The following is an 11,502-nucleotide window of genomic DNA, read 5'->3' as shown; positions in this document are numbered from 1 at the left end:
TCCCATTGTATCACACTTTGCTGTGAACCACCTGAATGTGAGCTGGAGGTCACCACCCTACTACATCATATGTAACAAGGCAGAGACAAGATCCTGAGGTCACCAAAGTGGAAACCATCCACCACTTGGCTACACCTAGAAATTCTATCCATAACATGTAGTTATTAACAGAGTTTGTAGCAAAGGGCAATAGGATCAGCCCCCTGAAGGATGTAATCGAATACCTTTTCACAGTCCACAAAACACACCTACACTGGTTCCACACAAGTGTGGAATGAGAGAATTGAACTGGTGCTTCAGGATACTTTGAGATACAAACTGGGAGGTGTTTAAAAATGCTGCTTCTGTGGATTTAGACGTATACAGCAGCAATAGTGGCTATATCAACACATGCACTGGCAACATTATTCCCACAAAATACCATAAGACAAATCTCAATGAAATCCTGGCTCAACAGTGAAGTACGGTCCCCATATGCTCTCTGCACTGCATTTGTCTTAGGCAATGCAGAGGCCTACAAAATGTCAACATACAGCTTGTGTAAGTCAATCATACAAGCGAAGAGACAGTGTAGAAGCTGGGGAGTATCAGATCAACACTGTGCCTCTTTTTTAAAAAACAAATATTTAAAGTTAGGTTATTTTCTTTTAATGTAACAATTTGTGTTTGAGCCCATATGCTGTTATTTTAGAAGTTTTCACCAATTTTTAAGCACACACGTACACGAACAAGAGACAGCTAACTAATAAAACTAGTCAGTTAATAGTAACACAAATGCACTGATATTATACTGATATGGTACTGTAGTACCATATCACCCTATTAGAGCACTTCGCTCTCACACTGCAGGCCTACTTGTTGTTCCTAGAGTATTTAAAAGTAGAATGGGAGGCAGAGCCTTCAGTTTTCAGGCCCCTCTTCTGTGGAACCAGCTTCCAGTTTGGATTCGGGAGACAGACACTATCTCTACTTTCAAGATTAGGCTTCAAACTTTACTTTTTGCTAAAGCATATAGTTAGGGCTGGACCAGGTGACCCTGAATCCTCCCTTAGTTATGCTGCAATAGACGTAGGCTGCCGGGGATTCCCATGATGCACTGGGTGTTTCTTCTTCACTCAATATCTGTGAGTGAAGACTCCATTAGAGGTTGGATGGCTGAAAACTTTCTTCAACTAAATGAGGAGAAGACTGAAGTTGTCAAGGTCAGCGAAGGTGGACCATGGAGTTGAGGAAAGTAGGGCCCAAACGCGAGACTCTTTTAGTGAAGGACAGTGGATTTATTTATGGTGAGTGGACAAAAACAACAACTATACACAAATCCAGCACTGTGGCTCGTGTGGCGATTCCTCTATGAATCCCACACAGCGCACGTGTCCATCACAGTGAAAAAGTGACAACTCCAAAACCCGATTCCGCTCCGTGATTTCCCCTCGTGACGACGCTCCTGGCTCCCGACTCCTGGTGACACAAAAACACACACAGCTCAGCAGGCAGCCTTCAGTAGCGATGTCGTTCACAAAAACACTCATCAACGGAGGTAATTTACAGGTTTGACTTAGTATAATCCCGCACTGACTGGAGCTCCGCCATCTTCTTAAATAGGACGCTCCTCATAAGGCTCAGCTGCAGCTGGTGAAGGCTAATGAGCGGCAGGTGCGGCAGCCTCCAGTGCGGGAACACTTCCGGGTCGCAGTCCCCTCAGCGACCCCAAAACATCCGGGAGCACACAGGAAGAAGGAGGACAAAAAGGGAGAGAAAACCACCAAAAACATAACATATGGAAAAACATATACAAGAAATACATGAGCTCTGGGTCATCAGACCCAGGCCATGACAGTAGTCCTTGTTTGTGCTTCTAAAAAATTTGTACCTAGTGTTATGGAAAATGTGGGTCCACTTGCTACTTTTGCCAAACCTTCTATCAGGAACCTTGGTGTAACTTGTGACTCAGCCCTGACTTTGGACGCTCATGTTAAATCTCTGGTTCGCTCCTGTTTTTATCACTTGAGAAACATTGCTAAGCTGAGTCCCATTGTATCGCGCTCCGAATTAGAAATTGTCATTCATGCATTTGTTTCATCTCGTCTGGATTATTGTAATTCTCTGTTTACTTGTTTATGTAAACTCTCTATGGAGCATCTGCAAGTTGTTCAGAACGCTGCTGCAAAGCTTCTGACCAAGTCCTCCCAGTACTCCCATGTCACACCCCTGCTGATTCAGCTGCACTGGCTCCCTATTAAATTCAGAATCCACTTTAAGTTTTTGACCTCGACTTTCAGGACTCTGCATGGACAAGCACCAACATGTATCAGTGAACTTTTACATCCATACATTCCCAGCAGGTCCCTGAGGTCATGTGATCAGGGCTTGCTGGTTGTCCAACACACGAGGCTGAAAACAAAAGGCGACAGAGCTTTTGTAACTGTGGCTGCCAGACTGTGGAACTTTCTCCCTTTGAGCCTGAGATCTGTGGACTCAGTGGTCGCTTTTCAAAAACAGTTAAAAACTCATCTTTTAAACTTGCTTTTGGTGGATTTTTATTTTTAGGTTTTAGCTTCTGTGAAGCACTGATTTTTATCTTAAAAGGTGTTATATAAATAAAATGTTACTTTTACTTTAATAGACCTCTCTGCACTGATTCATATCTGTTATTAATCTCTGTCTCTCTTCCACAGCATGTCTTTATCCTGTCTTCCTTCTCTCACCCCAACCGGTCACAGCAGATGGCCCCGCCCCTCCCTGAGCCTGGTTCTGCCGGAGGTTTCTTCCTGTTAAAAGGGAGTTTTTCCTTCCCACTGTCGCCAAAGTGCTTGCTCATAGGGGGTCATATGAGTGTTGGGGTTGAATTTTTGGATTTCATTTCATTGGCTTGAACTGGAAAACCTAAAAATTCAGGTGAGGGGTTCACATAGTGGAGAGCACTACATTTGTTAACTGCATTTTTTTTTTTTTTTGTAGTTTTTGTAGTTCTTCCTACTACAAAAACTACAAATAAATTCTCTGTATTATGGTGAAGCTTTTACTTGACAATATAGAGCACCTCGAGGTAACTGTTGTTGTGATTTGGTGCTTTATAAATAAGACTGAATTGAACTGAATTGAATACAGATGCCTGCCAAGTACTATCGTCCTCATTTTAGGTTTGACAGCATTTCTAGTAGATAATGGCAAATGGCCTGAGATTGAACTGAGGCTGTGGTTTGGGGAAGGCCTCAGAGGGGACTGGAGGCAGGTCCCAGGCTGTGCAGATACTAATGAGAAGTGAAAGACTTGAAAAGGGGAGATGGGTGGAGCATGGAAACAATAATGAACAGGTTATAGTGCCGGCAGGCGAGGGTGTCATATATAGACCTAGGAGAGGAAGTGACGGGTATGGAGGTGTGGTCCCAGTCCTGAAATTCAGATCAATTATAACTGCAGTGTTCAGTCTGGGTCATTATTATGTATAAAGTCTGAAGTCACATATAAATGCTGGATCTGGTAACATTTTAATAGGAAACCACAATTCCAGTTTCTACCAGCACACTTTATCAACAAAGTAACATTAACCACTGATTTCTGGACTTTACAGTTTTTCAAACCTCAACCTTGAAATTTTGTTTTGTTAACATTTAAAAACTAACCACCCCTGCATTTTGAATACATGCTGTCAGGTTTATTATACTTGGCTTCTAGTCTACTTCCTTAAGCAACATCTGCCTTTAGGTGAACTTGTTCTGCTTCTGTCTTTCCCATCATATATTTTGTGTTCTGGTGGTGGATGTTCATGTGAAACATGGTTTAACATTTTTTATTTTACATTTTTAATAATAATGCCAGTGTATGTACGCTAAAAGCTCAGGCTTCAGACTGCTCGAAACACTCAATTTTGCAGTTTTTTGTTTTTTGTTTTTTTTTTGTCCTTGGAGTTTAATGTCATACAGAGCAGATGTGAACAGAGAAGTCCCATAACCTACTTGCGACACAATCTACTCATATTGTGTCACAAAGGCCCAGAGACCTGTAGGAAACCATCTAACCACCAACCATTCCCAACCTGTTGTAAGTCCTTGGTGATTAGCTGCTATTGCCCAGTCATCCTCGCCTAGAGACCGGTCATTAACCCCTCGGCAACCACCCATTGCTATGCCAACGTGATGAATGGTTTCTGGAGAGTACTGGTAGCTATCAGTATAATATGTTTCCATATTTTAAAATCACCATCACATATATGTTATTGTTTTTATTTGTTATCAAACTGTATCAATGCAGTATACTGTGAAAAAAACGTGTTAAGATAACTGATCGAGTCTGTTTGGAAAAGCATCACAAAGTCTTAACATGATTATTTCTAATATTTATTCATTCAAGGAGAAGGAATCATCACTGCTTTTGAATTCGTTCGTGTCTGCCGTTCATCCACACAAATCCAGACATTTTTATTTTTTTAATTCTTTTTCTTTTGGTTTTCATTTGAGTCTATCAGCATCGAGGCTTCTCACCCTCTGTGCCGGTATTGCTGACAAAGAGGCTTTTGAGGAAGAGTAGCTGCAGGTACCCAGAGGTGACGATGAGGAGGCTGAGGGCCATCGACCACCAGGTGATGTACTTTGAGTTGGACTGCAGCAGGAAGTAGTCGACGCTCTTTCTCATTCGGCTGAAGCCGTAGTACCGGAACATGTGAAAGACGTAGGTCTCCACTTTGTGGGTCGTAATCTGACACAGCAGAACAGACGCAGGTATAAAAATCTGTTTATTCACTTTTGATGTGTCAAGCTCCAACAATCCCGCCTCTGCTACCAGTTACTGTTTTTAATTTATTTTGTGAACCACTTTGAACTTAAGTGTGTGTGTGTGTGTGTGTGTGTGTGTGTGTGTGTGTGTGTGTTTAAATACATTTGACTTGTTTTGGCTCACCAACTGCTGTCAGTACTGCCACCGATACCACAATAAAGTTAGAAATATCCTGTCTCAGAGTGACGCTGAAAAACTAGTTCATGCATTTATTACTTCCAGGCTGGACTACTGTAATTCATTATTATCAGGATGTCCTAAAAACTCACTGAAAAGTCTTCAGCTGATCCAAAATGCTGCAGCAAGAGTCCTGACAGGGACTAGAAAGAGAGAGCAGATTTCTCCTGTTTTGGCTTCCCTTCATTGGCTTCCTGTTAAATCCAGAATTGAATTCAAAATCCTGCTCCTCACATACAAGGTCTTAAATAATCAGGCCCCATCTTATCTTACAGTTTTTTCTGAATGCTTAAACCCTAACTGTGATTCTTATAGCACAATTTCTAAAACTATTAATACTTATAGCAAAACCACTCACTGAGTTTGCAAAACTAAAAGCACAAACACTGCTTTGCACTCAGTTTGCCATTTTGTAACACACACTTTGCAAAACTGTAGGCACAATTCACTGCACAGCACTCAATTACCAAATTTCCAACACACTCCTAGCAAAATTATACACATGTATGGCTATCATTAACACTATTTTGCCAACTGTCTGGCACACTTTCACATGTGAAAACTGTTTTAGATAATTAGTCCACTTTGCAATCAGCCTAAGCACTATAAACAGGCCACAGGGAAGCTGTCTATGTGGAGTACAATGGAAGGAGCAGCAAGAGTGAGAAGAGTGAGAATCAGAGGAGGCCGAGGGAGAGGACGTGGAGGTGAAGAAGTTGGAGGAAGAGGACGTGGAGGAGCAAGAAGAGGACGAGGAGGGGAAAGAGGAAGGGTAAGAAGAGTAAGGAACAGAATAACTGATGACATCAGAGCTACAATAGTGGACCATGTCATCAACCATGGGATGACCCTGAGGGAAGCTGGCCAACGGGTTCAGCCTAAACTGAGCCGCTACACTGTGGCAGGCATCATTAGGACATTTCGAAATGAGAATCGGTAAGTACTTTGTAGCACTGCCATACTCTAATGAGAAACACAACAGTACCATACATGCAAAAATACTGAAATTGTTACTTTACAGAATTGCTAGACATCCAGATGTTGGGGGCAGAGGCAGAATGTTCACTGCAGAGCAAGAGACCCATATAGTGAACATGGTGATTGCCAATAATGCAATAAGACTGCGTGAAATACAGCAGCGCATAATTGATAATGACACCATCTTTCAAAATATACACAGTGCAAGCATTTCTGCACTAAGTCGTGTACTTGCGCGCCACAGAATAAGAATGAAGCAAATTTACAGAGTTCCTTTCGAGAGAAACACAGAACGTGTAAAGCAACTGCGATATGACTATGTGCAGGTAAGCTAGTGTCATTGGTTCTGAATTTGGAAGTGCATACTGTAGTGCTGTGCATGGGCCTGATGTGTTGCATTTGTTTTGTCTTGTCCAGAGAGTGATGGAACTAGAAGCAGATGCAATGGGACATGAGCTACTTTTTGTGGATGGGGCCAGTTTTAACCTCAGTAAAACCAGGAGACGTGGCAGGAACATTATTGGACACCGTGCCATCATCAATGTCCCAGGACAACGTGGTGGTAACATAACCATGTGTGCAGCTATAAGCCAAAATGGTGTTGTTCACCATCATGCAACCATACGCCCATACAACACTGCACACATATATGACATGCTCACTGTTCAGAGACCAGAGCAGACCTGATATGTCATCATATGGGACAATGTTAGTTTCCATAGGGCTGCTTTGGTCTGCAACTGGTTTACAGACCACCCATCCTTCATGGCACTCAACCTCCCTCCATACTCTCCATTCTTAAATCCCATCGAGGAGTTCTTCTCTGCCTGGTGCTGGAAAGTGTACGACCGTCATCCTCATCAACAGGTAGCCCTTTTACAGGCAATGGAGGAGGCATGTGGAGATATTGACCAGGCATCATGTCAGGCCTGGATACGGCATTCAAGGAGATATTTTCCCCGGTGCCTTGGACTGGAGGATATTGCATGCGATGTGGACGAAATTTTGTGGCCGGACCCAGAAAGACGACATGATGTAGGCTGATTGTCTTTTTTTTCCCCTTTTTTTTGTGGAATTCCTATTTTGTGTTCTGACTTTGTCTTGGTTTTGATGAGTGTGAATAAACACCAATACTTGAAGTTTGGATCCTTGTATGTTTACATGACACTATGACAAAAGTGTGACCTCAAACTGACATCTGTACACAGAGAAAGCAAAAGCCAGATGTGTTTTGTATTCATACCATCAGTGTGCAGTTGGCGCATTGTGTGCTTAGTAGATGATGGCTTGTGTGTACTGTTTGATACGAAAACACCATTTTTACGAAGGTGTGAAGAGTTAATCTAGCTGTGTTCGCTTTTGCAAGGGAACTACAATGTTTTGATAATTGGGTGACAGATTTTCTTATTTGTGTGTAGAGTTTTGCAAAAATAGCCAATAGTTACAAAAAATGTACTTAAGCAATCAGAAAAAACTGTAATGACCTTGTCGTACCATATCACCCTATTAGAGCACTTCACTCTCGCTCTGCAGGCCTACTTGTTGTTCCTAGAGTATTTAAAAGTAGAATGGGAGGCAGAGCCTTCAGTTTTCAGGCCCCTCTTCTGTGGAACCAGCTTCCAGTTTGGATTCGGGAGACAGACACTATCTCTACTTTCAAGATTAGGCTTCAAACTTTCCTTTTTGCTAAAGCATATAGTTAGGGCTGGACCAGGTGATCCTGGATCCTCCCTTAGTTATGCTGCAATAGACGTAGGCTGCCGGGGATTCCCATGATGCATTGAGTTTTTCCTTTCCAGTCACCTTTCTCACTCACTATGTGTTAACAGACCTCTCTGCATCGAATCATATCTGTTATTAATCTCTGTCTCTCTTCCACAGCATGTCTTTATCCTGTCTTCCTTCTCTCACCCCAACCAATCGCAGCAGATGGCCCCGCCCCTCCCTGAGCCTGGTTCTGCCGGAGGTTTCTTCCTGTTAAAAGGGAGTTTTTCCTTCCCACTGTCGCCAAAGTCCTTGCTCATAGGGGGTCATATGATTGTTGGGTTTTTCTCTGTACCTATGAAGCGCCTTGAGGCGACTTTTGTTGTGATTTGGCGCTATATAAATAAAATTGAATTGAATTGAATTGAATTGAACACTATAACAACTACATCAGCAGGTAGCTGTGTGTACCTCGATGACGCTCAGTGTGTTGTTCAGCTCTTTGCTGATCTCCTCCTTCTTCTTCTTCTCCTCCTCCTCGCTCTTTGAGGGATCTTGGTAGGTGTCATAGTAAACACCAAAGCTGAGGGAAATCTGCATCGCGCCAAAGCGGTTGTGGAAGTTGCTGAAGCACATCTGATAGAAACCTGGAAGTAGACAAGTCAAGATGTTTTTCTTTTTTTTCCATATAGCACAGTTAAAAGTAACACAGCAAACACAAAATGTTTTCCAGTTAAAGCAAACACATTACGTATCACAGAATCCAGTAAAAATTGAGTTTATCCTTAATGTTTCCATAGGAATTAAAATCAGTTGTATTTGATTGGTGTATCCAACAGCAGATGTGAGAACCTTTGAAAATGCAGACGTTTTTGCAGTTTGCTGGTCTGCAGCATTCAGTTGTGTGTTAACACAATACTGCAATCATCTCAGGAGTGGATGTTCCGTGAAATTCAACCTAAGACCATCCAAATGCTCAGAAAAACTGCAAAACCCCAAGAATTGTCATTCTCAGACTCTACAGGCCTCATGTTAAATGTTAAAGTTCATGAGAGTACAAATAGAAACAGACTGAACAAGTGTGATGTGTTTGGAAGGGTTACCAGGAGGAAGCCTCTTCTCTTTAAATGAACACTGTAGCAGGGCTCAGGTTTCTTTGGACAGACAAAACCAAAGTGGACATGTTTGTCCATAAAGGAGAAAACGAAACACATCAGACCAGCTGTCAGCACTGTGGTGGAGGGATCTGGGCTCCATGCAGTGACTCAGTAAACCATGAACTCCTCTGTATACAAATGTATTCTAGAGTCCGATGTGAGGCCATCAGCACCACAGCTAAAGCTCAGGCCAAACTGGGTCACCCACAGGACAATGATACCAAGAACAGTGCCAAATCTCCAAAAGAATGGTTGAAAAAGAAAAAGAATCAAAGTGGTGCAATGCTCCAGTCAATCCAGACCTCAGCCTGACTGAGAAGCTGTGGTGGGACCTTCAGAGAACGGTGCTGAAACTGACTGAAGAGTTGAGATGGAGGAAATTCCTCCACAATGATGAGACTAATAACATCTACAGAGCTCACGCACGAAGCATTGACGATGTCGTGACCATGAGCAGAGACAAATAAATAATGAGAGGATGAGAAACAGGTGAAAACACGGCTGGAAGTAACTAAAGAAACAGGAAGTACACTCAACCTAACGAGCACAGGACAAAAGACTATCATAATAAAACAGGAAACAGACATAGGAAAACTAAACACTGACAAAATGTCCAAACTTAAAACACTGGGTCAACCACCCAGGCACCATTACAGAAAAACATGATGAAAATTAGAAGATTTTATTGAACATTTCTGTAAAACTCCTGCAGGGTGAGATGCAGTGGGACGACATGTATCGTGAGAATAAAAGATGAAATCTCAATGGAAATCTCAAATGCTAATCTACCAGCTAACTCTAACAAGCTGTTTTTGTGTTGTTTTTATAATGTTTTAAAATTATTTGGCTGCTCACCTTTAAAACATGTATCTCTCTGACTTTATATCCTCTATGAGAGTTTGTGTTGTATCAACATTTAATGTTAAAGTGAATTACTAGTCATAATTTTCCTACAATCTGTTCATTGCATTCAGCTGAAGTGAAACAACAGCGTGGAAGAGCTATCCATCAGACAGACAGCTACCTGATTCTGCAGCCTCAAAGTTGATCTGGCCTTTTGCATCATCAATAGTAGACAGCAACAGATCACTCGGAGCGTTGACGGTGACAGACAGGTGTCTGTCATGACCGACTCCCATCACCCACTGGACCTACAAAACCAATACAGAGTTAAAAAACCATACAGAGCGTCCACACACTGCAGGAATCACGAGCAGCTCTGTCAGTGTAAAATATCCTGTTTGATGTTACCACTGTGAGCTCTTTTCAACAGATGGTACCGATGCTGGTGACCATGCTAATCTGACATTTGTGGAAAAACAGACTACATGTCAGGTGGCTTCACTTAGCTTGACACAGAGTTTTCTTCTTACCATGAAGTTCAAGTAAAATCTCTCTCCATGGTGAGCAAAGTGCCAGAAACACTCCAACCCAGCAGCAGGAAGCACTATAGCAAAGTCGTACTGGTCAGAACCCCAGAACAGCTCCTGGTCTGTGACGTCGGGGCGGGCGTTTGTCTGGGGAACCCCATGAGCTGAGCCCCAAAATAAAAAGCCCAGAAAGAAGCAGGGAATCCAGCACAGCATGTCTAAAACATGGAAAGGTGAGAGTAGAGTCTGTGCTGCAGTGTGAATAGATCAAAAATGATTAACCACCCCTGAAATGTCTCCTCCTCTGGTGGGAAAACTGGACGGGCTGCACAGATGGAAGCACTGCTGATAGAGAGGAAAACCCTGCAGGAGGGAAACTCTCCAGGTGATCCAAACAAATGAACCTTGAAACTGTTCCACAGACAGATCCTGACTGCTTAAAGGCATCCTGCGGAGGTTTGGACCACCAGTTCAGTAATATTTGACCATGTGGTGGATGTACATTTAGATTATTCTCATGGCCGTCATTCACATTTCAACATTTACATGAATCCATTGATCCACTGGTGAACAGGAAACAGCAGACATATGCCAACAGGAGAGTGGGTGTGTAGTGCTGAGAAGAAGGTCTGTTTGATACATGTTTTAGATGATAAAACTTGTTTCCATTCTAGACAAAGATAATAAAGATAATACAAAAAGTATTGTTTAAATGATGCTTTCATTTATAAAGGGAAAAACTCTCCAAACCTGCCCTGTGTGCAAAAGTAACTGCCCCCTAAACCTAATCACTGGTTGTTGCACCCTCTGCAGCAGGAACTGCAGTCACGTGTTTGTGATCCTTCAGTGAGTCTTTCACATCACTGCGGAGGAATCTTGGTCCACTCTTATTTGGAGGATTGTTGGAATTCAGACACATATTTAAGGTCACCCTGACGCACCTCAGTCTGATTTCAGTCCAGGCTTTGACTCGGCCACTCCAAACACTTCATCTGTTTTTGGACTCATTGAGAAGTGGACTTGCTGCTGATCATGGTGCTGCTGCATAACTGGAGTGCTTTTGAACTTCAGGGCACAAACTGATGGTCAGACATTCAGGACTGTCAGGTAGAGAGTAGAATTCAAAAGGGCCACAGCCTCTCTTTAAGAAATGTCACCTGACATCTGCAGCACTCAGTCTGCTGCAGCAAGCGTGCTGCTGCAGTCTGTTGGGGGGCATCATCAGAAACAAGGATGCAAGGAGAGGAGACAAACTAGTGAGGAATGCTGGCTCTGTAATTGGAGCTGCCACAAACACACACAGACGCACGCACACACACACACAAACGCACACACATACACAC

General features: G+C 42.7%; 2 protein-coding genes and 1 long non-coding RNA gene across 3 annotated transcripts; 1 reads left to right on the top strand and 2 right to left on the bottom strand.

Moving 5' to 3' along the window:
- Positions 1–1,253: 1,253 nt before the first annotated feature.
- Positions 1,254–2,540, bottom strand: LOC106096640 (uncharacterized). Its single transcript, XR_001223033.2, has 2 exons — positions 1,547–2,540; positions 1,254–1,458 (listed from the first exon to the last, which is right to left on the bottom strand). It is a non-coding gene; the product is annotated as an uncharacterized LOC106096640 (long non-coding RNA).
- A 1,775-nt stretch (positions 2,541–4,315) lies between these two features.
- On the bottom strand, positions 4,316–10,594 carry LOC100702597 (transmembrane emp24 domain-containing protein 6). Its single transcript, XM_003439375.5, has 4 exons — positions 10,163–10,594; positions 9,814–9,940; positions 8,104–8,279; positions 4,316–4,695 (listed from the first exon to the last, which is right to left on the bottom strand). Exons 1-4 carry the CDS (start codon positions 10,373–10,375, stop codon positions 4,462–4,464), a joined length of 750 nt encoding a protein of 249 aa, XP_003439423.1. The 5' UTR covers positions 10,376–10,594; the 3' UTR covers positions 4,316–4,461.
- Positions 5,268–7,209, top strand: LOC109202777 (uncharacterized). Its single transcript, XM_019360897.2, has 3 exons — positions 5,268–5,886; positions 5,972–6,254; positions 6,346–7,209. Exons 1-3 carry the CDS (start codon positions 5,582–5,584, stop codon positions 6,613–6,615), a joined length of 858 nt encoding a protein of 285 aa, XP_019216442.2. The 5' UTR covers positions 5,268–5,581; the 3' UTR covers positions 6,616–7,209.
- Positions 10,595–11,502: the final 908 nt, after the last annotated feature.

This window comes from Oreochromis niloticus, linkage group LG7, assembly GCF_001858045.2.
Source record: "Oreochromis niloticus isolate F11D_XX linkage group LG7, O_niloticus_UMD_NMBU, whole genome shotgun sequence".
NCBI lineage: Eukaryota > Metazoa > Chordata > Actinopteri > Cichliformes > Cichlidae > Oreochromis > Oreochromis niloticus.
Note: the sequence above shows the minus strand (reverse complement) of the source record. Positions and strands in the feature narration are given on the sequence as shown.